Source organism: Panthera onca, chromosome A2 (assembly GCF_046562875.1).
Source record: "Panthera onca isolate mPanOnc1 chromosome A2, mPanOnc1 haplotype 2, whole genome shotgun sequence".
Classification (NCBI taxonomy): Eukaryota; Metazoa; Chordata; class Mammalia; order Carnivora; family Felidae; genus Panthera; species Panthera onca.
In genome coordinates, this window is record NC_138340.1 from 65710246 (window position 1) to 65737665 (window position 27420).

Genomic DNA, 27420 nt, shown 5'->3' on the forward strand with positions numbered 1-27420 from the left:
TGTCCGCGGACCCAGCAGAAAATCCACAGCTGGCTGTGCTCGGCAAGCAGCAAAGCGCCATCCGCGGGCTCTGAGTCTCGTCCCTGCGGCCCCAACCACGAGCGGACGAGCCAGCGGACACAGGAGGCCCCACGGGGAGCCCCCGTCCGTCCTTCAACAGGAGTTGGCAAACGTCTCCGGTGAAGGGCCAGACGCTACTCAACTCTGCTGGGGAGCCTGAGAGCGGCCACTGACGAGATGTCAACAAATGAGCGTAGCCGTGTTCCCGTAACACTTCATTTATAAAAGCAGGCAGGGGGGCAGGACTGGCCCACGGCCGTCGTCTGCCAGCTCCCGCGCCGGAAGAGAAGGTTCCGGAAGGCTCAGCGCCACGGAACTGAAATGAAGCCAGAGGAGCAACTCGCAGCAACCACCGGGGGCTGGGACAGGATGTAGGAAACGACCCAGCAGGCAGACGGTGGCGGAGAAGGAGCCACCAGCAGGCTCGGGGCTCTGACCTCCACCCCAGCAGGTGTCTCTGCGCGACAGGATCACAAGGACGCTTTCCCAGACGTCTGACTTCGAACACGAGCAACTCAGAAGTCAAGAATGACAATTACAGAAATAAAGCTAAAATACTCAGAATAAATATTTGGAAGTTCAAGCATAAGCCTGATCACCTGTATCACGTTTACACTCAAGCATTTCGGTGCCACAGCACAGCTCAACACTCTGTTCACGCATTTCACCTGAAGCCATCACACTGCCTACTTCCAGCATTCTTCATAAGGATAATAAACGCTGCTTTTGTTTATAGTGAATAGATAAAATGCACCTTGAAATAGGTGCATAATCCCTTCCTCAAAACCCTGGGGGCTAGAAGTAGGTGGGAATTCAGAAATTTTTGGATTCGAGGGGCTCCTGGGTGGCTCAAGTGTCAGACTCTTAATTTAGACTCAGGTCTGTGCTGACAGCTCAGAGCCTGGAGTCTGCTTCAGATTCCGTGTCCCTCTCTCACTGTGCCCCTCCCTTGCTCATGCTCTGTCTCTCTCTCTCTCTCCCTCTCAAGAATAAATCAAAAACATTAAAAAAAAATTAAAAAAAAAGATTCTCCCTCTCATCTCTCTCAGCCCCTCCCCCACTCACAATCGTTCTCTCTCTCTAAAAAACTTTAAAAAAGATTTTAATGGAATGGAGAAAGATAAGGCAGGGTCCAGGGTGGCCTAAGAACGTAACCATTATGCACCTACAGTCCATAGCTCTGAACAAGTCGAATCGAATTCTCCTGTGACGTGAGAAATGACAATACTTCTCAGTTTAGAGCTTTGGGGGTTTCACTTTTTAATTATTTTTTCATGTTTATTTATTTTTTTCATGTGTATTTATTTTTGAGAGAAACAGAGACAGAGAGTGAGCGAGGGAAGGGCAGAGAGAGAGGGAGACACAGAATCTGAAACAGGTTCCAGGCTCTGAGCTGTCAGCACACAGCCCGACACGGGGCTCGAACTCACACACTGTGAGACCACGACCTAAGCCGACGTCGGACGCTTAACCAACTGAGCCACCCAGGTGCCCCGAGCTTTGGGAATTATAAAATTGCAGACCATGGGCTGCAGGCGTCTATTTATAACCCCCTCCCCCCCAGACGCCCTGTTCCTACGTGGCCAAAGTCTAACCTCCCCCACCTCCCCAGGCCAGGATTTTCCTCCCTGCATCCTTCTGCCCAGTCCTGTCTGGGCACCACCCACGGCTCTGGGCGCTTCCTCCAGGGAGGCCTCCTTGACCTCCTTTCTCCCCCACCAGCCTATTTTATCTGCCTCAGAATCATTGTCATCGTTCACAATCATCTTATCTGCCAGCTGTCCCGTGTCCGCCTTCCCAACTAAGACTCATAAGCCTAGGGAACTTGCCTGCCTCGTGCAAAGCCACCTACCCCCCTAGCTCAGACACTGTGTCTGGCTGGCACAGTGACCAAGGAATTAAAGGTAACTATCTTGGGCCGGGTGTCCCAGACGTGGTCACCCCCGTGCTGGGCAATTTCCATGCCCTTGCTCCAATCCCCACACGACCTGGACACCATTAACCCTTTTGGGCCAGCAGGGAAACTGAGGCACAGGAGTGTTACAAGATCCACCCCCCCCACAAAGGTCACCGAACAACGACAATATCAGATTTTAAAGGAAAACTCTAAGTCTTAAAAGTGAAGCTGTTTGTTCTCTATTCCACCAGAAAGCATGATAACTGAATGCACACACTAATTTGGGTGCTTCTGGGTCCGTAAAAAAACTCTACATCTCGGCCACTCACTGACCGAAGCCCGTTATCTAATCCGAGCCCCAGCACATAAGGAACAACTCGAGTCAGAAATCCGATAGTATGCTAAAGATCTTAAGAAATTCTTCTCCATGAAGACTTGGGAGATTCCTCTAAATTGCCATAATTGCAGATTGCTCAAGACTGGAACTCACTGTAAATCATGCCATTTTCTGAGAAATTCTGCAACAGTCATCTGATTTTCCAGGAACAGTGGATGCCAACTGCCAAGTCCGGCTGCCGCATTTTTACGAGCGGAGGACCGTGCCGTCAAATGCCACCAAAAGGCACGACTGAGCATTTCACCGAGGGGTGACAGAGTTTCACTGGGGTTGCCCCCCACACCCCCTCCACAGCTTTCTGGCTTATGCAGAACTGCCTTGGGCATCGGGGGCGGCAATGACAAACAGCTAGTGCGTCTGTGGAGAAACGCATGACCTTTCCTGGGTGCTTCTGCTGTCTCTGTGAGACCCACAGAAGACTGAAAACGGAAGGAGGGGGGCGGAGGGAGGCAAGAGGGTCTTTGTGCCATCACCCTTCCCTCCATCAGGTCCGCTCTGTAACCAGCTGGAGAGGACACCTCTCCACCAACTTTCAGACGGACTCCCTCAGGGACAGTTTTCCACGTAGCGCACTGATCTTTTCCATTTGGAAGCAATGGTGTGAAGTGCAAGGCGGCAGGCCAGATGATGGGTACAATCTGCACCCAGACAACTGGCCACAGCTAAGGGGCCACGGGAGGATTGGACCTATGACCCATGAATGCAGCATGGAGCTTTAACCAACAGGGTGAAGCCTCTTGTTTAAGTTTATTTATTTATTTGGCGGGGGGCGGGGACAGAGAAAGATGGGGGGAGGGGGAGAGAGAGAGAGAGAGAGAGAGAGAGAGAGAGAGAATCCCAAGTAGGCTCTGCACCGGCAGCACAGAGCCCAGTGTGGGGCTCGAACTCACAAACCGTGAGACCATGACCTCAGCCGAAATCAAGAGTCTGACCTTTAACTGACTGAGCCACCCAGGAGCCCCAAGGCCTCTTTTAGGAATAAGCAAGCAACCATGGCTTAAGCAGAACACCCTTCCCACTTCTACTAGGCGCTGGCCCTCTTTTCCAGCTTGTAACTCGTTCTGGCCTCGTCCCAAATTCAGTGGCTACCACGAATGGTATTCCTAACATTCAGCCTTTCTTGGAAGGTTCACTTCACTTTGATACCAAAACAACAACAACAACAAAAGATCAGGGGCGCCTGGGTGGCTCAGTCAGTTAAGCGTCTGACTTCGGCTCAGGCCATGATCTCACGGTCCGTGGGTTCAAGCCCCACATCGAGCTCTGTGCTGACAGCTTGGAGCCTGGAGCCTGCTTCAGATTCTGCGTCTCCCTTTCTCTCTGCCCCTCCCCTGCTCCTACTCTGTCTCTCTCTCTCAAAAAGAAATAAACATTAAAAAAAAAATTTTTTTTTTTTTTTTAATTAAAAAGAAAGCTCTCTGCAGCCGATGAATAAGCAAATTTTCATCACGGTCGCTAAAAAGTGACTCGACAGACCAAGGGAAGGAAACACAAGTTCAGAGAAGTGCAGAACTCCGGTCAAGGGTAGAGCATACGAAGGGCCTCAAAATCAGGAAGCCATGCTGGAGAGCTGGAGGCCAAGAGAGACAGAGAGAGAGAGAGAGAGAGAGAGAGAGAGAGAGAGAGAGAGGCTACAGGTGCTTGACATGCTAAAGGACCGGTAAGGATGAACCAGGCATCATCTGTCAAGTCCCAAGAACCAGGGTTCATTCCTTCAAGGGCAGCCCTCCACCCTGCAAAGTAAAAGCTCAAACAAAACCATGGTTCAGAAGGTGGGGGCACCCGGGTGGCTCCATCCCAGGGTTGATCCCAGGGTTGTGGGATCGAGCCTTACGTCGGGCTGACACTCACGTCGCTGACGGCGTGGGGCCTGTTTGGGATTCTCTCTATCCCCTCCCCCGCCCCTCCCCTGCTCATGCTCTGTCTCTCCCAAAATAAATACATAAACTTTCAAAAAAAAAAAAAAAAAAAGAAAGAAAACATGGTTGTGAAGATGAAGGAAATTAACAGGAAATTCACCGAGCAGCCCAGGAAGAGCCCGGGAAACCAGAGGAGCAGATATGAACTTGTCCTCCACAAACCCCCACCTGATGCTTCCAGGTGGAGGGAAAAAGGACCCAGTTGGGGGGGGGGGGGGGAGGGGGAGGCTTCCACCCCCAAAGCACAAGCTGCACCCAGGCCAGGACACCTTCCTCTCCCCGCATGGTGCCCCAGATGCTCAGGTCTCTCTGGCTGAACATCCCCGCAGCCGCCACTCGAATGGGCCATCTGGAGGTTTGGGGCCCAGCAGACGACCACGTGGCGCCTGCTTTATCCCAAACACCTCTTCCCACACATCAGAGGCAAGACTGCGCCACAGTGACGACCCTTTGGAACCCGGAAGCCGTGGCCGAGGAGGACACGTGGTAAGATCTTCCAGAACACGCCGGTGACCCCAGTGCAGACATCCCCCCTGGTGACCCGTCGTGGTTACTGACCACACGGGTGCCAGCTCCGCCTGCTGGCATGCGACATCCACGCTCCCCCATACCTGGTGGTACGGATGGTGCAAGAAGGAATCCGGGCAGCCGGCTAAAGCCATGGGCTCCTTCTTCAGCACCTGCAACAGAGACAGACCGTGAGAAGCAGCCAGACGGGACACCACGGTCACTGCTCGCAGCGCGTTCCAGGGCGACACATCCGAGCCGGTGGCCCCTGGACACCCTCGTGCGATCAGACACTCAGGCGGGAGGTCTGCTCAAGGGGTCCCCGCTTTTCTTCTCACACAGAGACTGGCACCGGCTACGGAACCCTGGGAAGGCCGTCCGCACGGTCACAGGATCCATGGGGCGCGGGGGCCCTCAGAGGGGTGCGGGGGGGCGCCAGCCCCCCACGGAGGCTCCCAGGGACCGCCGGGCTCCTTTGGTCATTACAGATATTAACACCCTGAAAACCTGATCTTCCTTTGGGGAATATGGATTGAGCCTCATTCCAATCAAGCACCGAGGAAGCTGTGTGTGGTCAGGGTCTCCCGGGTACCGCCCGTGTGTATGCTGACTCTCCGGCCGCAGCCGAGATCAAACCACTGTTACGGGCATCTGACGCCCCCACTGGTGTCACACTCTCCCTGGAGGCACGGTTCTGTGACTACAATCTCTGACAATGACATTCACAGAAATGGACTTCTGAACGCACATTAAGCCTCTCCTCGCTTCTGTGTGAGCTGCAAGTAACATGAGCTGTATTCAAAAGCCCATCGTGGGGGCGCCTGGGTGGCTCAGTCAGTTAAGCACCCGACCCTTAATTTCGGCTCAGGTCACGATCTCGCAGTTCGTGGGATCGAGCCCCGCATCAGGCTCCACACTGACAGCACAGAGCCTGCTTGGGATTCTCTCTCTCCCTCTCTCTCTGCTCCTCCCCAGCTCGTGTTCTCTCTCTCTCTCTCGAAATACATAAACTTAAAAAAAATTTTTTTTCTTCTTAAAAGCACATTGGCTCCTACAGTGAGATCCCAATAAGCACGAAACACAGACCCTGTCATTTTCGTTTTTAATCTGCTGCGGCACAAACCACATGCCTGATGCATACAAAGCAGACAGTGAATCTCCCTCCCCTGTGACGCAGAGGACGGGTGGGGCGGGGAGGTTAGGGGCAACCAGCAGCTTGGCCGGGACTCGGACGGGTCACCCATTTGCCTCTGAACACAAAAAAACCAAGGCCAAACTTCCATGAAGCGAGCTTCTCCGAGATCCTTCCTTCTAAAGCTCAGCAGTAATCAGAGAGCAGGGGGTGGATTCCGGGAACAGGGAGGAACCAGGGACAATGTCTTCTCATGTGGAAATCATCGGACGCTGAGAACATTTTCAGGAATGGCAGCAATGAACGCTCTCCATCATAATCGGTCCCAGAGGCTCCTGGACCATCGGCCCTTCTTCGGCCCAGCCCTGCTGAACAATTCATAATCCCTGGCCATGAGAGGCTTTTCTCGAGCCTCTGCATTTGTGGCTGTCTTTCCCTGCTCCACCACCAGCTACCTTCCTATGCCCTGTAGGATTGAGCTCAGGGATCACCTCCTCCAGGAAGCCCCCTCAGACTGCCTCTCGCCAATCAGCACTGCTCCAAGATGGCTCGCTCAGTCAGTGTCCACTGGGCTTCTGGCATCTGGATCCAAGCCAGTTTCACAAAGAGGGCACTGGTGGTCATCACTGTCAACCCCTTTAGAGCAGGAAGAAAACACAGCAGCTCTAGGACGGCCACCCCACCATGTCCAGGAGCCGCCTCCAACAGGACTACCCACCTCTCCTACGGTGTCCCCAGACGAGGCCCAGGCACAGGCAGGTGTCCTGCTATTCTAGAACACAGGGTCTCCTCTGAGGCTGCCTTTCGGAGGAGCACGAACAATGAACACTAACAAGAATCCCTACAACGAGGCAGCAAGGACACCGAGCTTAAAAAAACACTTTCTGGGGGCGCCTGGGGGGTTCAGTTGGTTAAGCAACTGACTCAACTTCAGCTCAGGTCATGATCTCACGGCTCATGAGACTGAGCTCCACGTTGGGCTCTGTGCTGACAACGCAGAGTCTGCTAAGGATTCTCTCTCTCCCTCTCTCTCAAAATAAACAAATAAATTTAAAAACTTTTTCTGCTCCTATACTCAGAGCATGGAAGGTCCCACTTCCCTGAAGTCATTTTACTACAAGAAAAATAAAGACTATTTAGTCAATGGCTCATTTCTCTCAATGAAAGAAAAAAGGAGAACGGAAGAAACAGGACAGGCAGGAACTGCCCGGGACAAGATAAACTGGAGGCTGGGGGCAGTCAAATCAGAATCAATGCTGTAGACAGTACAGTCCATGGACGCAAAATCCCAGGAACGTGGACAACAGACCCCAGGGAGAACGCATCAAACAGAGTGGCAAAAAGGTTGAACAGTCTGCAGTTCGGCGCAAAACTCGGGATGCAGAGAACAGAGCCTGGCTGAGAAGGGAACACCACCTTCCCCAGCCGATCTCGACCCCGCACCTCTCACGCATCTGGGGCAGAGTGAAGATTCTCTGACCAGACAGTCTGAGTTTTTCAGAATTCAGAAAGGAAGACTCACAAAAGCTTCCCAGGGGAATCCTGAAAGACTCTAGTGGGGCATAAAAGTAAGGACATTCATTCCGTCAACCAAAATAGCAACAAAATCGGGGCGCCCGGGCAGTTCAGTCAGTTGAGCACCCAACTCTTGGTTTTGGCTCAGGTCGTGATCTCGCGGTTTCGTGTGTTCGAGCCCCGTGTGGGGTTCTGCACTGACAGTATGGAGCCTGCTTGGGATTCTCTCTCCCTCTCTCTCTTTGTCCCTCCCCCACTCACGCTGTCTCTACCTCTCTCAAAACAAATAAACCTAAAAAGAAAGATAGCAAAAAATTCGAAGGTAAGACCCAGTCATGGGCTGAAGCGTGTCCTCCCCACAATTCAAAAGTTGAAGCCCTAATGCCCAGGACCCACAACGTGGCTGTATTTGAAGGTGGAGGTCTTTAAAGATGTGATTAGCTTAAAATGAGGTGTTAGTGTGGCCCCCAAGTCAATGTGAGGGGACCTGAGGACACAGACACACACAGAGGGGCAACTGCGGGAAGACACGGGGAGAAGACGGCCGTCTACACGCCAAGAAGAGGGGCCTCACGAGGTCCCAGCCCTGCCCACACCTCGATCTCAGACTTCAGCCTCCAGAGCCAAGAGGAAATAAATTCTGTTATTTGAGCTGCCCAGTCTGTACAATTCTGTTAAGGCGGTCGGTCCTGAAAAACTAATACAGACCCAAGATAGGAAAACACTACTAAATTGCTCTTTCAGCTCAAAGGAACAGAAGTGCCCTAAATCTGTAACATCCACTACCAGGCAATTATGTTTTCTCTTAAGTGTTTAGGATCCTTTAATCCATCTGCACAGAAACCAGAGAATGACCTGTAAGAGGCTGCTAGGCTGAAGGGAAGAGGGTAGGGGCCATGGAAGCCCTAACAAGATGGCGGGAGGGCCCCACGAGGTAACTTGCCCCTCTACTGCATGGGCACAGCTGTGGCTGGTCACCTCCCTCCAGCCTTGGGCAAGGCCAGTAGCCCCCAAGCCTGTAAACCTGCCTGGCCCATAAGTCAACCTGGGCCTATGGTAGCAAGTCTCATGCGTCCGTGTGTCCAGCATCCAGTCGTTTAATCCCAACACCGACCTAGCTGCTATTCTGGAAGTACTCTGGGGAAGTGGTTGACATCTGCAATCACTGGACTTTTAGGCAAAGGGGATTACCCTCCCTACAAGAGGTGGGCCTCGTGCAATCAGCTGAGGGCCTTAAGAGCAAAGACTGAGATTTCGCAAAGAAGGGATCTGACCTCAAGGCTGCAGCAAACTCCTGAGTTTCCAGACTGCCAGCCTGGCCCAGGGATTTCAGACTTCTCAGTCCCCAACAATCACGTCAGCCAATTCCTTAAAATAGATCTCTTTGTATGTACACACACATGTTCGGTGTCTCAGGAGAACCCTGACGTATACACCCCAGCCAACCACGGCCAGATCCCAGGACCACACGTGGTGTCTCCTGTAGGCCTCCCCAGTGCCTATCTGAGTCTGATGACTCTGCGTGGTCAACCTCCCAGCCCCCGGCCCTTCTCCAAACACACCCTCCACCTTCTTCAGCCCGCAGCCTCCTTTCCCTGAGCAGGCTATTTTTCTCCCTTTCGCCCACATCCCCATGGGCCTTGGGAAGGGGTTAACACCCTTCTGGCCCCTTAAGGACCCTCTCGGCACCTGTGCTAATGGCTGCCCTGTTGCCCCACGCCCCCTTCTGCCACTGCTCCCCACATTCCTTCCAGCTCACTCCGTGCGTGCTGCCCTGCCCAGCCTTGTTTGCCTCCGGAACTCTTGGACATGTTCAACACGTGGAGACACGTAACTTTCCCCCGAAGCTTCAAATTTAATGGGTGTTGGAGTGCCAGAAATATCACATACACATGCCAATGTTATCACCTAAATACGACCTTTGAAAGCATTTACCAAATGAGATTTCTTCTCAGTCAGAATAACAGACATCCCGTAAGTCCTGCTGAGTAGCTCCCTTTGGGATGAGAACACTATAGTTCGATACAGTAAGAATATCAGAGTAATTCGAGTCTCCAATAAAATGTATCAAACCCAGAGCTCTCATCGGATTTAACGGTGAAAGATAGAAAGCTTTTCCCTTAAGATCAGAAACAAGGTGAGGATGTCAGTTTTTGCGTCTTCTACTCAACATAGCATTGGAAGTTCTAGCTAGAGCAATACAGCAAGAAAAAGAAATATAAAGGCATCCAAATTGGAAAGGAACTAATACAATCTCTGTTCACAGACGACACGATCTTATCCATAGAAAACCCTAAAAATTACTAAGACGCACACATAATTAGAGTTAACAAATGCATCAAAGTTACAGAATGTAAGATAACACACTAAAACTAGTTATGTTTCTATACTCCAACAACAAAAAAATCTGAAAAAAAATGAAGAAAACAAATCCATTTGAAACAGCATCAAGAATAACAACTAGGAATATATTTACCTAATGAGGCAAAACACTTGTGCACTAAATATTACAAACGTCGCTCTAAGACTATAAAGGAAATATAAATATGGAAAACATCCTGTGTTCATAGCTGGGAATATTTAACGGTTTTAAGATGATGACAATACCCAAAGCAATCTACAGAGTCAGTGCCATCCCTCACAAATTCCCCTGGCATTTTTTTGCAGAAATCGATTAAACCTTTCTAAAATTCGTATAGACCCTCAAAGGACCCCAAACAGCCAAAAAAAAAAAAATCTTGAAAAGGATGAACAAGGTTGGAGGACTCACATTTCCCGATCTCAAAACTGACTACAGGGGCGCCTGGGTGGCTCAGTCGGTTAAGCGGCCGACTTCGGCTCAGGTCATGATCTCGCAGTCCGTGAGTTCCAGCCCCGCGTCAGGCTCTGTGCTGACAGCTCAGAGCCTGGAGCCTGTTTCAGATTCTGTGTCTCCCTCTCTCTGACCCTCCCCCGTTCATGCTTTGTCTCTCTCTGTCTCAAAAATAAATAAACGTTAAAAAAAAAAAAAAAAAATTAAAAAAAAAAAAAAAAACAAACCAAAACTGACTACAAAGCTTTGGTGATAAAGACAGTGTGAAATGGCTGAAGGGCAGATGGAAAGACCAATGGAATACAACAGAGCCCGCAGAAATAAACCCTCACGTATGATGGCAGGCTGATTTTCAACAAAAGGTGTCAGGGCCATTCAATGGGGAAAGGACAGCCTCTTCAACAAGCGGTTTTGGAAAAACTGGATATCCACATGCAAAAGGATGAGGTTGAACTCCTATCTTACACTATCATGAACATTTATTCAAATGGATCAAAGACCTAAACCTAGAAGTTAAAACTGTAAAACTCTTACAAGAAAGCATAAGAAAAAGTCTTCATGATGTTGGATTTGACAAAGACTTCCAGTTAGGACACCAAATGCATCAGCAACAAGAAAAGACAAATCAGACTTCATCAAAATTAAAAACATTTGTACCAAGGATACGATCAAGAGATGGCAAAAACCCATAAAAAAGGACAAAATAGTTGCAAATCATTTATTTGATAAGGGATTAATATCCAGCATATATAAAGAACACCTACAACTCAACAGTGAGAAAACAGGCCACCAATTTAAAAAATGGCCTTGACTAGACATTTCTCCAGGGAAGATATAAAAATGACCAATGAACACATCAAAAGACACTCAACACCACTAGTCATTAGGGAAATGTAAATCAAACCATGGTGAGATACCACAGAAAACAAGCATTGGCGAGGATGTGGAGAAAGTGAAACCCTTCTCTGCTGCTGGTAAGAATACAAAACGGCGCAGCCTCTGTGGAAAACAGTATAACAAGTCTTCAAAAAAATCAAATGGAGAATTAATGTTATGTCCAGAAATTCTATTTTTAGGCATAAGCCCCAAAAGAAGCAAAAGCAAGGACTCAAACAAGTACTTGTTCACCCGTGTTCAAAGCAGCATTGTTACAATAGCGAAAGAGTGTAAACAACCCAAGTGTCTATCAACAGATGAATGGATAAGCAAAAGGCAGCATATCCATACGACAGAATATTATTCAGCATTGAAAAGGAATGCAGGTTTGACACACGCTACAACAGGACGAGCCTTGAAGAAGTTATGCTAAGTGAACTAAGTCAGTCGGGAAAGGACAAATGTTGTAGGATCTCGCTTCCATGAGGCCGTCTACAAACAAAATGTAGAAGTGAGCAGGGGCTCGGGAGAAGGGAGGGTTAATGGATACAGAGTTTCTGTCTGTGATAATGAAAAAGTTCTAGAAATAGACAGCCATGGTGGTTAGACAACGTTGTGAATGTAAGTAATTCCACTGAATTGCACACTTAGAAGGGTCTAAAATAGGAAATTTATGTTTTATATGTTTTATCCTCTTTTTTATTTTATTTTTTAAGTTTATTTATTTATTGAGAGAGAGAGAGAGCAGAAACAGAATCCTAAGCAGGCTCTAAAACATCAGTGCAGAGCCCAATGTGGGGCTTGATCTCACGAACTGTCATATCATGATCTGAGCCAAGATCAAGAGTTGGATGATTAACTGACTGTGCCACCCAGGTGCCCCTATCTGCTTTTTTGAAACATAGAAAAGATGGCTGTTCAATGAGCTTCCTTTAATAAAATTTAAAACTTTTGCTAATTTTTTTTTAAATGTAAGCATGAGATTCTGCAGAATTTCTTAGGATGTTAAAACTTGAAGATGGATAAAGCAAGGCTTGCAAATATCACTTCTGTACAAACTTTTTAAAAAATCTTTTTTCATGTTTATCTTTGAGAGAGAGAGAGAGAGAGACAGAGCATAAGTGGGGGAGGGGCAGAAAGAGAGGGAGACACAGAATCCAAAGCAGGCTCTAGGCTCTGAGATGTCAGCACAGAGCCCGACGCCGGGCTCAAACTCACAAACGGCGAGATCATGACCTGAGCCGAAGTCGGACGCTTAACCGACTGAGCCAGCCAGGCGCCTCTCTTTTTAATTTCCAACATGCTTCCTGGTCACACCAGTTTTACCACTTGGAATTGGTTAAGACTTGTCCGTTTTGGTCTCTCTTGACCAGCAATGCCCTCTCTGCTCTGTGACTCTACGTCACCCAGCTGTCTGGCAGGTGAAATGAAACCCCCACCGCAAGCCCTTGGTAAAATCCATCTTGCCACCCGTACCTGACAAAGACTGAGACCACGGTCGTGATCTGTGCTCTCGTGGAGACTGAAACCCTCATCCTGCTCCTGAGCAAAAAACTTCACTTCTAAACGTCCTACAACAATACAGGCTCGATGACACACTGTACCACTTTGTAAAGAGTTCCACATTTATTTTTTTTTTTACGTTGATTTATTTTTGAGAGAGACAGAGCATGAGCAGGGGAGGGGCAGAGAGAGAGGGAGACAAAGAATCCCAAGCAGGCTCCAGGCTGTCAGCACAGAGCCCGACATGGGGCTCGAACCCACGAACGGTGAGATCATGACCTGAGCCGAAGTCGGACACTTAATCCACTGAGCCCCCGAGGAGCCTCACGAACTGCACATTTAAATCATCAGCTGACTTCTCAAAATGATGTGCTTGGTACAGATACTGAGGAAAAGCCTCCTAGGCTGGTTGCTACTAGAGCTTTCTGTAACAATAAACGGCATTCTCTCTAACCGTTGTAGAATGACGAAGAGATTGTACCCGTGACTGCTGTCCTGTCTTCCTTCAATTAAAGAGGCTTACTGCTACGTTCATCTCGCTGTGTGGATTCCATATGTCCTTTTAATTATGAGTCTTTCCTTTGCCAGAATCCCATTATAAATAATGTATTGGAGTCTATCCATTTTAACGGGGTTTTGAACTTGTGATAAAAGTTTAAATAATCTTCACCATGAAGCCTAAACTTTCTTCCTTATTAGACAACAATTCAGAAAAATAGTTCAAGCAGAGCCAAAAGTCTGCTGATGCTAGAGTCAACATTTTTCTCAACAACGTCAATATTTACACTTCTGGGTCCAGCAGCTGGACTTGAACATGCCTTTGTTCTTTTTGTTTCATGTTTATTTTTTTTTCCATTTTGAGGGCAACTTCTGCTAAATGACGATGACGAGACCATCCTAAGATTTTAAATGTTGCACCCAAAACCGCTTTTTCTGAGTTTCTCACTGAATCTCTGGAGACCGGCAGGCATACCTATGCCTTTCTCATCACAACCTACTGGGAATTACGCTCGTGGCCGATTTCAAGTGTCTGTCAATCCTTCCCATAGCGGGGACCCCGTATGCTACAAATGTCAAGATGCTGGCAGGCGCAGCGAGGGACCCGGCACCTCATGTACACCCGGCTCGTATCACCTGGCAGAGTGCTCAGTGGGGGCTCAGGATCCACGCGATCCGCTCTGATTTCCTCCTCTGCTCTGTTTTCCTTACTGAACACACATGACCTTGATGTCAGCTGCGGCGATGGGATACGACCCACGATGTGAAGACAGGTTCAGGTTCAAGTGTGTACGTGGCGCCTCTCGCCTGAAAGCTCACCGCCTTCTGTGGCACGCACCTGCTGCCCACCGGCCCCCTCCCCCTGCCCGCACCCCTCCCCTGCCTTCCTGGTCCGCCCCGGACGTGGCAAACACCTGAGCTCCCGAGCGCGTCTCCTCCTCTGACCTACTCTTACGAGAACTGAACCAGCCGCCTCCAAGACCCCTGAAGTCACCTGCAGGGTGGCTTCCCTGCTCCGCCGAGGACAGCACACACTGGGGGACTCTCTCCATCTTCACTTGACCAGAAATCCAACATGTGCATTTCACCCTGCTGGGGAAGCCGAGACGTCTCCTTAAGGCACTTACTTTGTTCCCTCCGGCGTGCCTGTTTCCTACTTTCTCCTCACTGCCTCCTCCTCAGGACACTCAGGCGACAGCCTGGTCGCCCTCAGCTCCTGACGCTCCGCACAGCCCAGTGCCAGCTCGTCGCCCTGTGGCCCTGCCCCGCGGCCACAGCCAGCACCTGACACGAATCCTACAGCACTTGTCAGAGAGCGACTAAATGCCTTCTCGATCAAGAACTTGGTCTTGTTCCTTGCTCCGCCGAGGACAGCACACCCGGGGGGACTCCAACCAGACCAACCAGCGTAACTGCCGACGGGCAGGCTAAACAAGAACATTTGATTTGGAAGTAAAAGCAAGGAAATAAATAAATGAAAATAAAATTGAAAAAGAGAAGCTGCAAGTCTTAAAATAAATCACGGAGGGGGGGGGAGGGGGGCGCCTGGGTGGCTCGGTCGGTTAAGCGACCGACTCTTGATTTCGGCTCAGGTCATGATGTCACGGTTCCTGGGTTCGAGCCCCACTCTGGGCTCTGTGCTGGCAAGGAGCCTGCTTGGGATTCTCGCTCTCCCTCCCCCTCTAACTCCTCACCCGCCTGTGCTGTCGCTCTTAAGAATAAACTCAAATAAATAAATAAATCACTGCGGGACTTTTTAAAAAGAAAGCGATACCTCCCATAAAAGCCGGGGACCCTACTCTTTACCAGGCCAACATTCAGGATATATTAAAGTCATCGCTTGCAGAGCTGAAAACAGCATATTCACATTCTAACTCATAATAAAGGCATTAGAAGAAACTAAGAATACTTCAAACATCAAAGGGAAAACAGAAACCAGGTGACGAAGGTAGCATTCACAATTTATTCAGAAGATGGGTGTCAACAACCTGATTCCCTTCGTTTCAAAATAACCTCCAAAGTATTCCAATGTGGAAAAAAAAGAAACATACTCAAGGCACACTGAAACAGAAATGCTGTGAGAAGAGGGCCAGGAAGGGAGGGGCAGAGACGCAAGAACAGGACGCAAAGTGACAAGAGAGGGGACAAGGCCAGCAAAGTGCAGAGCGGAGGAAAGGCATGCTAATGTACTGTGGACAGCAGAGGGCATGTTCGTGACGAACAACAGGGCTCAGCCTTTCTCCTCCAAACAAGAAAACATCCACATATTAGAATCTTAAATGAATGGACATAATACTTCGATAAGAAATTTACATGAAAAACAAGAACTCCATGCACAGAACAAAAGCAAAAGAATACGGTATTTTTTTTTAATCATGTGGTAATTTTATAGACATTAATAAAGAAAAAAATTTGGGGGGCGCCTGGGTGGCTCAGTTGGTTAAGCATCCAACTCTTGATCTCGGCTGGGGTCATGATCTCATGGTTCGTGAGCTCGAGTCCCAAGAGAGGCTCTGCACTGACAGCACGGAGCCTGCTTGGGATTGTCTCTCTTCCCCCCTCTCTCTCTGCCTCTGCCCTGCTCTCTTTCTCTCTCCCTCTCAAAATAAACAAACTAAAAAACTTAAAAAAAAAAGAAATTTGGACGGGGCGCCTGGGTGGCTCAGCCGATTGAACATCCGACTTCGGCTCAGGTCATGATCTCACAGTTCGTGGGTTCGAGCCCCACGTCCGGCTCTGTGCTGACAGCTCAGAGCCTGGAGCCTGCTTCGGATTCTGTGTCTCCTTCTCTGTGCCCCTCCCCTGCTTGTGCTCTCTCTCACTCTCTCAAAAAATAAACATTTAAAAATAATTAGAAAAAAGAAATTTGGAGACTTTAATGAAATTAGAACTTTTATTTAAAACGTACGCCAAAAATCAGAACAATCTTAAAAAAAGATCCTTAGGGTAGAAAACTCTGGAGATAAAAAGGACTGAAGCCCGTACTCCTCCCACCTTCACCCCAACATATAAAGAAAGCCATGGACTTAGATGTTCTTACTGTCAATTATTTCCATTTGTCAAGACAAAGAAAAAAAGAAAAAAGAAAAAGACAGGATTTCTCAAGTGCTTCCTGAGACCACGTAGTGGGCTGGGCAGGGATAGTTATGTATGTGTACAAACACACGCACACACACACACTCACCCTAGTATCATTCCCGCGGTTGACAGGCGTGAAACGGAGTGCAGTGGTCAAGGTCCTGAGGCCAGTGATGGGAAGGGACAGAGGAGGTAACAAAGGTCAGTCCAGAAGTACACGCCCACAGTCCCGTGGTTGTTAAACTGTGGTCCCCAGGCACCACCTGGGCACCTGCTCACACACAATACTGCAGCCCAGAAGCTGGGAGTGAGTCCCAGGGGGCTCCGTGTCTCTGGCCAAGCCCCAACCACAGGGCACCTCGGGTGCCTGGGCTGCACCCCAGACCAGCAAAAATAAAATCCTGGGGACGCAGGCATGGTTTTAAGCTCCCCAGTGTTTCCAAAGCTGAGAACCACTACCCTCCTCTCTTTGGTTTACACTGTTAATCCTTTTTTATGACGTGTGCAAGGGGAACAGAATTGGGAAAAGACTGCAATAAAGCCTCGAAGACTCACAGTTCGCTTTCTGGAAGCTGGGGGGTAAACCATATCATCAGTTCCTCAAAATGCTCCACCCGAATCCTAAGGGCCAGATCCCCGGCTGGAAGCTGTAGCTGGTACGTTCTCTGCCTTTTACGAATCTACCCCTTTTTCCCATGGAAACAGAACCCACTCTAGAACACCGATCGAAGGGTGAAAGTGGGAGATGCGGCAGGCCAGGACCCATCTTGACGGCCGGCAGGAGAGATGGCCTCATCACCGTGACGAGGTCTGGACATGACCGTACGTGGGAGAAGGACCTTGGGCTTCATATTCTCAGCCTTTGGTAAGAGACTTGTTTGGAATATTCTATTCAAGAGCCCACAGTGCCTTCCACCCAAGTGCTTTGTTCAGCCTCCTGACTGAACACAAGCTCGAATCCTTGAACAAGCCACGTGGAGATACTACTTCTGTCCCCACCGGACAGGCCAGGAGCCCAAGCAGAAGCAGCTTGCCTCCGGTCACCCGTGCCGGCCAACTGTGTGGTCAGTCCCTGAGATCCTCTCTGCCCCAATCCAGAGACCAGATGCGGAGTGCCCAGGAACGGGATCCGGTCCACGCAAGCCAGGAGAGGCCGATGGTGGACACTGACCCTCTGTTTCCAGCAGCCCCAGCCCGTGGGCACCGGGCCTGAGAGCCGGGCCTCCCTCCGCCGTGGTTAACGCACAGGCGTGCAATCGTGTGCTGAGTCCGGGATGGGGCTCCTAATCCAGTTCCTGAAGGCTCCCGTAAGGACTGACCCCATGGACTCAGACGCATCGCTAGAAAAGTCAAGAAACAAACGAGCCACAGAGAACAGCTGAGACGATGCACAGGCCCAGCGGCCTCCCGACCTCCGTCAGAAATGCATTACCACGGAAAACAACAGATTCTCCGGAACGTGAAATGAGGGGGTCGGTGAGAATGCCATGCACCGCCTTCCCAGAAGTGGTGGGACACTCCCTGAGCAGATGGCGAGAGGGAAGCCACATTTGCACAGAGCCCCAGACAACCCTGACACCCGTGAGGGGGCCGTCCGCACTTCACAGATGGGGACGTGTGCTCAGATATGAGGGACAACCTGGATGGACCTCATGGTCAAGGGAAGCTCGTGGGACCAGGCACGGGCGGCAGGCCTGGGAGCCGGAGCAAAGGAAGATCTCCTGCAGAGGAGGGCATCCGACCTTGTGTGACCAGGGAGACACCAGGGGGAGAGGAGAAACCGTCGTTGGTTTTAAATTTAAAATGGGGGTTATTTACACTTAAACCTAAACTTGGGGTCCTTTTAAAAGAACTTGCTTTCCAGGGCGCCTGGGGGGGCTCAGACGGTTGAGCGTCCGACTTCGGCTCAGGTCACAATCTCGCAGTTCGTGAGTTCGAGCCCCACTTTGGGCTCTGTGCTGACAGCTCAGAGCCTGGAGGCTGTTTCGGATTCTGTGTCTCCCTCCCTCTGACCCTCCCCCATTCACGCTGTCTCTCTCTGTCTCAAAAATAAATAAACATTAAAAAAAAAATTAAAAAAAAAAAAAAAAAAAAAAAAAAGAACTTGCTTTCCAGGGCGCCTCCTGGGGGGTCCAGTCGGTTAAGCATCCGACTTCGGCTCAGGTCATGATCTCACGGTTCCTGAGTTCGAGCCCCGCGTCGGGCTCTGTGCTGATGGCGCAGAGCCTGCTTGGGATTCATTCTCTCTCTCTCTCTCTCTCTCTCTCTCTCTCTCTCTCTGCTCCTCCCCTGCTCATGCTCTCTCTCAAAATAAATAAGTAAAAATAAACTTTAAAACAAAAAGGAAACATAAAGACCCTCCCAATGAATAATCGCAACATTCTGTCCTCTGGCACGACCTGAGTAACTCACCACCAACGGAAAGACACCAGATCCCTCTGGGGAGGCGAAAAGTCACATAGTGAAGTCAACGTCTTTTCTCATATTCCGAGGACTGCTGGCCCTCCCCACCAGCTTCCCTGGGCCCAGGCCCCCGTCACCCTGCGATCCCTGCACCCCAGCTCGTCTACCTTGGTGTCCCCAGGGGCTCCGTCCTCCCTACCATGACTATTTCTTGCACTAGGAAGAACAGGGGGCGGGGAAGGTTTCTGTCCATCGCTCCTCCTGCAGCTTTGCTGTCTGTCTGCAAACCTCGATGAGACAGATTCCAAACCCACTGCCCCGAGCTCCGTCTGCAAACCCCACGGCCCAGAGACACCCCCGCCGCACAGGTCCCAACGTGCCAAAACCTGAGTGCCCGTCCCACAACATCCGCCCCGGACACCGGGCTTAACAGGGTGAGTCTCCTGCCCCACAGCCACTCAGTCCGCCTGCACAACATCTGTCCCTTCCCTCCTCTTGTCCCACCGCCACACGGTCCCTGCCTCTCTGCTGCCTACCAAGCACCCCACATGCCCACTGAACCCACCTACCAGCAAGAGCTTGTCCCGGGCCCTGCCCTCTGCCTCCCCCGCCCATCCTCAGTACCCCTCGGCCATCCCAACAGAAGTGTGGTTCTCAACGCTGCTCTCATGTCACAAGTCATTCTTTCAAACTCCTGGCCCCAGCCCCCCCCACCGCAGCCCACCTAACTAGCACCCATACCTTAGAGAACCGTCCAGGTGACAGGCAATATCCGGGCAGAGGGCAAGGCAGGGAAATAAGGCACAAGTTACCCCCAGCCCCAAGGATCTCCGCCCTCCAACCTTCTTACTGATCCGAACCTACGTTAGCTGGACACAAGGGTACGTCTTTTTTCCAGCAAAGCCGGAAACTATCTGAACGCTCTACGTGTCCATCCATCACAAGGATGCCAATGTGCGTAAGTCCACATGAACACCACGTCCGTGTGCGTGTGTCACGCGAGGTGCGTGGGTTTCTAATTCAATTCCACTCCAACGCGGCTACGAAATTATACGGGAAAACACTCACAACTCATCACGTCTTCTACGACTACCTGTTCTCTCCGCTCCCCGAATCCACCCGGCCGGCCCTGTCCCCGCACTCCTGAACCCGCATTCATCCAGGATCCAGGCTCCAGGCCTCCGGCACCCGGAATGGCCACCCGTTGGACTCAGGGCCCATGAACACCTCCCAGGATGCCAGGACACCACCTCGCTCGCGTGCTCCTGCTTGGTCTCCACAGCAGTGACCCTCTGACACTGAGACCTCTAAATACTGGGGGCCATCACCCAGTTCTCAGACCCCCTCCCTCCGGTGTGATGCTCCTTTCTCTCTGTCCCTGTAACTATCACCTTGTGTCTTTTCCAGGACCCGGCCCCTGACTCCCACCAAGCACACACCCGACTCCTGCCCGCTGCCGCTTGGCTGTCTGCCCCCACCCCCCGGCCTCTCTGACCTAAGTGTCCACCCTCAAAGGCCCCCACTGCTTCTCCCAATCAGCACACGCAAACGCCCTCCACCCACTGGCTCGGGCAGAGACACTGCATCATCTGTGAGCCCAGCCAGCTCTCTCTTCCACACGCCTGCCGCCCCCCGGAGGCAGACCCTAACTGCCACCCCCGACCAAGTGTGGTCCGAGCGCTCGGTCCCCGTACCCAGCTGCTCGACTGCAGACCTCCCGGCAGAGAAGCCGGGGTGGTCCTCTTAAAATCAAGCCCCCGCCTGCACTGCTCTGCCCTCGGATCCCACGCTGCCAGGGACCCTGGTCCTCAAAACAGCTGCTGGATCCCCTCTGACAGGCAGAGACACAGGGGAGGGAGGAGGGCACCGGGGGCGGACGGGGAGGAGAGAGGGGCGAGAAGAAGAACGGGCCACAGAGCAGGTCAAACCACGTCTGGAAGGTGCTTCATCTGGCTACACGCTGCGTCACTACGGGAAGCCACAAAGTTGAACTGGAGGAAAAGAAAACCATTTGGCGGCACGTAAATCCCGCCTATTTTACCAGGAGGTCCTTCCCGCTCCTGTGAACATGAAAGGAAGGTCAGAACAGGCTCCGGCCGTCGGTTCTGATTGTTGCGTCCTTGTCAGGATTAAGAGCCAGGCCAGAGCGGAGCCAAGGCCGGGTTCAGGCCCTGCGCCCACTATCCCGTGGCCCACAGACGGTCGCAGGGTCCCTCCTCACCCGCCAGGTGGGAGTGAGATGCGGCTGCCTGACATGGGCGGAGGTCGTGACCACTGCTGGCTCAGGTGCTCCTGACTCCTGACCCCTCTTCCCTCGCGGTTCTTCTGTCCACGCCACCAATCCGTTATCCGCTGCCCTCCTACACAGCTTCTCGCTCCTCTAAGGGAAAGCTTGTATTTACCCCAGTTAAAAATCCCCCCAGTGTAGATACAGTCGAGCCCTGAGGATCATACCATAAAATCTTGGATTGCGAGGAACTTGTCCTGTGAGGGTTCCGCAAGACGAGCAAACGTTTCTAGCAAATTTTAACTTGATAAACGAGCGATGTCTTGCGATACGAGTCGTACGGGACGCCAAACGTCACGTGATCACAACTGAGCTACAGGTCCTTGAAGTGCGCTTTGAGATACGAGCGCTTTGGATGACAAGCGTGTTTCCGGAATGAATTATGCTCTCAAAAACCAAGGTTTTACTGTAAGATAATGTATCTTCTTAAGGGTTTGGCCTGGACGAGATGCGCTAAATGCAGGAACACACCTCGCAGGAGGATGGGTGTCTCCTATCTCTGCAGGTGGACACGTGTTACCCACGGGGCGAGGAGGGGGGCGCCGGACAAACCCACACGGCCCCCCTGGACACCCGCTGCCCCTCAGCAGGGCCCTGACGGCAAGTGGGGACACGCCTGCCTCCGGGGCCAGGCGGGAGGGCAGGCACCTCGTTACTGTAAATCACTGCTTGGGGGCCACGTGTGGTACAGACTGACATTAACGAGGCCACACCAGAAAGGGGAGGCTCCATGGCGGGGGCCGAGTTTGGGCCAGTGGTGGGAACTGGGGAGCTGGGGAGCGAGGAGGTGGGAGGAAGCACAGATGTAGGGGACACAAGATACTTCAGCAACGCAGGATGGAGCCCCAAAGCCAGGCCGGGAGAAGCAGCAGAAAACACTCAGGGTGGGACCACGGGAAGGAGCCCATTGCTGGACACTTGCTGGGGGTCGACTTGCATTTTCCTCTTCCTCCCCCTCCTTCTGGCCAGCATGTGAGGCCGTATGCAAATGAGGAGCCCACAGCCCAAGGTTTAGGCAACAGGTGCACTGAGGTTGTGGCCGGGACTGGGGCCTTGGGACCAGAGCCCTCTGGGGATGGAGGCCGGTCCAGGTAAAAACATAACCTTATCTGTTCTGGCCACATAGACTTTGAGGGAAAACAGCTCTGGTCTCATGGACAGGGCGAGACCCACCCCCCAAAAAGGGAAAAGCTACTGAGGCCATTTCTTTCGCACCCATCATGGGAAGTCCTGACTCCTACTTTAGGAAGATGTGCTAAATGAAAATACGTATTTTTTAGAAACTCTGCTTTTCTCACCTAAATAAAGGGTCAAAATGGGTCTCTAAAACCTAGAGGACACTAAAACTTCTTCAAACGGCACAATTCTAGAGGTTTACAAATGCATTAATCTCTTTCCCACGTGACTTGGATTTTTATTAGAAAATTCCTTAACGTCTAATAGTAAAATGGAATTTTAAAATTGTTCTGTTTAAGGGGCGCCTGGGTGGCTCAGTCAGTTGAGCGTCCGACTTCGGCTCAGGTCATGATCTCACGGTTTGTGAGTTCGAGCCCGCGTCGGGCTCTGTGTCGACAGCTCAGAGCCTGGAGCCTGCAGCCTGCTTCGGATGCTGTGTCTCCCTCGCTCCCTGCCCCTCCCCCACTCATGCTCTGGCTATCTCAGAAAGAAACATTAAAAAAATTTTTTTTAATTGTTCTGTTTTCAAAAAAAATAGATTTGTATCTATTCTGGCCTCACTAGTCCTACACTATGGGAGTCACAATAACGAACCACGAAGGGGCACCTGGGTGGCTTGGTTGAACTTCCGGCTCTTGATTTTGTCTCAAAGTCATGCCCTCAGGGTTTCATGAGTTTGAGCCCTGCTTCAGGCTCTATGCTGTCAACATGCTTGGGACTCTCTCTCTCTCTCTCCCTCTCGCTCTGCCCCTCCCTCTCCCCCCCACCCCCACTCAAAATAAATAAATACACTGAACAAAAAATAACAAACCACCAAGAGTTTTTCTTCCGAAGTTTGCAATTGGCAGGATCTGTTATTTTTTTTTTTTTTTTTTAACGTTTATTTATTTTTGAGACAGAGAGAGACACAGCATGAACGGGGGAGGGGCAGAGAGAGAGGGGAACACAGAATCGGAAGCAGGCTCCAGGCTCTGAGCCATCAGCCCAGAGCCCGACGCGGGGCTCGAACTCGCGGACCACGAGATCGTGACCTGAGCCGAAGTCGGACGCTTAACCGACTGAGCCACCCAGGCGCCCCAGGATCTGTTATTTTTGAAACAACATGTTCCCGCACTGGCCCTGACGATAACTAATAATAACTAATAACACTGGTCACAATAACTAAAAAAGCGATAATCTCTGGGTGGAGCCCCCACATCCATCACACTCCCTCCGGACCCTCAGATATCAACTCGCTTGTCTACAAAGCGATTTGTCAAAAGAAGCCCTGACAGGACAAAGAGGGGCATGTCCAGAATGCCACCCTCCTCTCTCCATCCCCCAGCCCAGCTTCAGGACCCAGGTCTGCTGCTTCTGAAGGCAGGGGATGTTTAGATCGAGCATTCGACCAGCGGGTACTTGTTATCGTAAATCCCATCGCGCGTTACTGCATCCTTCCATCTTCCTTTCATTGAGACTGTGAACTCAGAAAAAATGAACCCCCCTTCGACCCAGAACATTCTGCAGCAGCCTGCTGGCCCAGACACTCCGTCAGCAATAGCATCCCCAGGCTGCCCCTACTCCCGGAAAGAAATAGGGAACGTGTATTTCTTGACAGTTGGAATGTCTGAGCCACAGATCACGCATAGGAGCTGCCACAGGGATCCCCACGGGGAAGCAGCCTGAATGGGACTCCCTCTGCTACCTCAGGAACCGAGTCCCCCTGGCACACGCCAAGGCACAGAGTCCTCTGCACAACTTCTAAGATGGCCACAGGCAGCGGCATGATCCGTGCTGCTCTTAGCGTTCCCGTGTGAAGCCACTTGGAAAGCTGATGAGCTACCACCTCTGGACAAGGACTGAAGAGCAAGAAAAATATTTCCTCATTGCTTGTTTTCTCTTTTCTACTGTAGCAGGTGCACACATGAAGGTCCCCCTTTTCTCTTTCTCTACAGCAGGTGCGCACAGAAAGGTCTCCATTTTCTCTTTCTAGTACAGCAGGTGCACACGTGAAAGTCTCGGTTTCCTCTTTTCTACCGCAGCAGGTGCACACAGGCAGATCTCCGTTTTCTCTTTTCCACCGCAGCAGGTGCACACGTGAAGGTCTCCATTTTTTCTCTTAACCACAGCAGGTGCACACAGGAAGTCTCCTTGTCATTGTCCATCCATGCGTCCATCTCGGGGCAATCCCGTTCAATAGAAGCTTCCATGACTGCAAACATGTGGAGCCTGGTAAGAGTCACCCTTGGGCTGACACATTTAGAAGTGCCAAAGTATACAAGCCATGATTCTAAATACCCAAGAGCGGCAGAAACCTACAGTAATTATAAAACCTAGCTTCCTACCACTAGTCCCCAGTGTCCGCGAAGTTCAGCCACGTCCAATGCCAATTCCAGAAGAGTTATGTTTTTATGTCACAAAGATACACGAGTTCCAGGCTAATGACGCTGACCACTTTAACAGGACAGGAAAGACATTAGCTACCTTAGACGATGAGTCACCCAGGCCCTATCTTCAGCCTAGGCTGACCCCCATATCCCAAGATAACTCACTGGGTGACCGACAGGATAGGCCCTTCCAGACCAGTCTGGGCTGTCTGAGAAGAAAGTTAAGTCCAGGAATCATCTTTCACCGTTGTAAACATGAGTAAAATAAATAAGATAAAGATAGGCTGACAGCATCCCCCCCAATGGTTTGCCCCTGACGCTACAGACCAAGCAAGAATTAATTAGGTGCCACCCATGTGCCTGGGGCTCCCAATCTTAAGACAGAGACAGCGCCCTTGGCACTTTATCCACATCGACTTGCCTTGGACACTGTCCTCCTGACCAGTCGTACACCTGCTCTCTCCCAGCCCAAGACGCACGCGACCGGTAGACCCACGGCAACGTCCCAAGACAGACGCCTGAGCCCTTGGCTGGAGGAGATCACATCCAGAGAGGGGGATAGAAGGAGGAACACACTTTCCCACAAGCCTAGAAGGAAGTGCACGTGCAGTAAAGCAAGCATTCTACGCCCGCCGTAGTGGAACAGCAAAAGCCTGGTTGAGGTCCCTGAGGCTTACCTTCAACACTGCGTTAAACACTCTTCCCCTGCAATTGTCCAAATTGATTTTGATGCTGTCACTGCTCAAAAAACACTGAGCTTCCAGGAAAAATGCCTGTTACCTTTGGGGCGCCTGTGTGGCTCAGTGAAGCATCGACTATTGATTTTGGTTCAGGTCATGATCTCACGGATCCCGAGATTGAGCCCTGCATCGGGCTCTGTGCTGGCAGCTTGGGACTCTGTCTCTCTCTCTCTCTTTCTCTCTCTCTCTCTCAATAAATAAACATTAAAAAAAATGTTTTGGGGGGGCGGGGGGAGGAAATGCCTGAGTGGTTCAGTTGGTTAACCGTCTGACTTCAGCTCAGGCAACGATCTCACGATTCCTGAGTTCGAGCCCCGCATCGGGCTCTGTGCTGACAGCTCAGCTCAGAGCCTGGAGCCTGCTTCGGACTGTGTCTCCTCTCTCTCTGCCCCTCCCCTGTGCGCGCTCGGTCTCTCTCTCTCTCTCTCTCTCTCAAAAGTAAATAAACATTAAAAAAAATTTGTTTTTAATTTTTTAAATGCGTGTTAGCTTACACTTAAGTACTCAAATACCCAAAGTTCTCAGAAACTTGTCGATACTGCACATTTTAACATGATGCAAAGGCCTCCAATCCCTCTTGGCATCGTGAAGGTAACAAGGGAGAGGTGGGCTTAGCTGGCGTTTCTTCTCCTCACCGTCACCTTCCGTGTCAGCAGCGTCCAGTGGGAGCTGAGTGAGCCCCGACAGGTGATGAGGCCGTGCATGTGCACCCTCCACACCCCCGAGGGGGTGCAGGGGAGTGGAGTCTCCCCTGCACGTGGCCACAAGGAGCCTGTGCTCCAGGAAGGTGTGAGTTTCCAGGCTGTGACAAGGAGCTGAGCTCGGGCGGTGCTGCCCGGACCCAGCTGGCATGAGTCCCCCGGCCCTACGCAGTCCCGCGGCGACGCCCCACCAGGGAAACCACCTGCTAAGGAGATTACAATGGGACCCCCGAATCTCACAGCATAAACCCGAGATGTCCAGAGCACAACTGAAAATCACCTGTCACTCCCAGAACAAGGTCAATGGTGCCCTGGAACGAGATGACCACAGATGCCAGCACGGTGAGGACTCCGGCTGGAGTGGGCAAGAGTGTCCGTGTGACCGTCCTACAAATGCCTCCGTGACAATTGCACACATTCTTGAAACAAACGAGAGCTAGAGACCTGCATCTCTAAGGGACTTAAAAGCCGGGTGCAAACAGATTATTTTGCTTCCTTCAATGTTAGTGAGTTTTAGATTCCTTCCACCCTCGGGGAATAACGTGCCAAGACCCCAACGTATCTGGACCCAACAGTGCAAACAGCTCAATCAGATATTTATCAGATGCAGCAGCTGACGGGGGGGGGGGGGGGGGGGGGGGGGCGCGCCACAGGATCCTGGCTTCTCAGCACAAGGAGGAGAGAAGGTTCGTGCAACCCCAGCATCAGGGCACGCTGGGTCAAGCGCCCCAAACGAGGCAGAAATAAAACAATATGGGCACCCCACGGGAGGACACAGAAGTCTGCCAAGAGGCTGCGAGGATGCTTTCAGTGGGGAGCACATGGCAGAAACAACAGTCAACAGGGGAGCAACGGGAGAGCGGAAAGAGAGAAGCAGGCACCATTAGAAAACTCAGGAGGTGACAGGAGTCCGGAGAGGAGGACACACACTGAGGTGCACACCAGTTCCTTCCAGGTCTGTCTTTGTGGGGGTGCCTGGAGGCTCAGTCGGTTAAGCATCCGACTCTTGGTTTCGGCTCAGGTCATGATCTCATGGTTCGTGAGTTCCAGCCCTGTGTCAAGACTCTTCGCTGACAACACGGACCCTGGTTGGGATTCTGTCTCCCTCTCTCTCTCTCTGCCCCCCACCCCTCTCAAAATAAACAAAAAACAAAACAAAAAAAAAAAAACAAAAACAAAAAACAAACTCCCTTCCTGGCTGGCTGGCCTCAAGCTGTGGCACAACTGGGACTCTCTGCTCTTGAAAAGAAGAAGACAGAAGTCACTCCATTTACAGTTAGATTCTTAGGAGGTGTGGGTTTAAATTATACTGTAAACGGGGAGGTGTGACTGGTCAGCACAGCCGGGCAGAGAAATGGCTTCCACCTCCTGTCCTGCTACACAGGTTACACCCGCCGCAGCAGTAACTACCACCACCACTCCCCCCCATCCCAAGGCTCCAAGGCCCAGAGGGGCACCCTCCTGCTGTATGTTGAGGGGCCGGGGGCCCGCACCACTGGGCGCAGGCCCACCTCTGCTGTCGGGAGAGAGCACGCTCTGGAGGCGAGGCCCCG

At 51.3% G+C, this 27420-nt stretch overlaps 1 protein-coding gene across 8 annotated transcripts in view; it reads right to left on the reverse strand.

The window, feature by feature from the left end:
• Positions 1-27420, reverse strand: part of GRB10 (growth factor receptor bound protein 10) — a 186854-nt gene that overhangs the window by 121625 nt on the left and 37809 nt on the right. For 3 of the 8 annotated variants that reach the window (XM_060632134.3, XM_060632136.3, XM_060632135.3), the window contains exon 3: positions 4885-4953. The exons of 3 other annotated variants lie outside the window; for them this stretch is intronic. In XM_060632134.3, the coding sequence (XP_060488117.1) occupies positions 4885-4935 (51 nt within the window). In that variant the 5' untranslated portion in view covers positions 4936-4953. Of the gene's footprint in view, positions 1-4831; positions 4954-27420 lie in introns of those variants that run through there. 2 more of the 8 variants (XM_060632141.3, XM_078442608.2) reach the window with 2 other exon arrangements.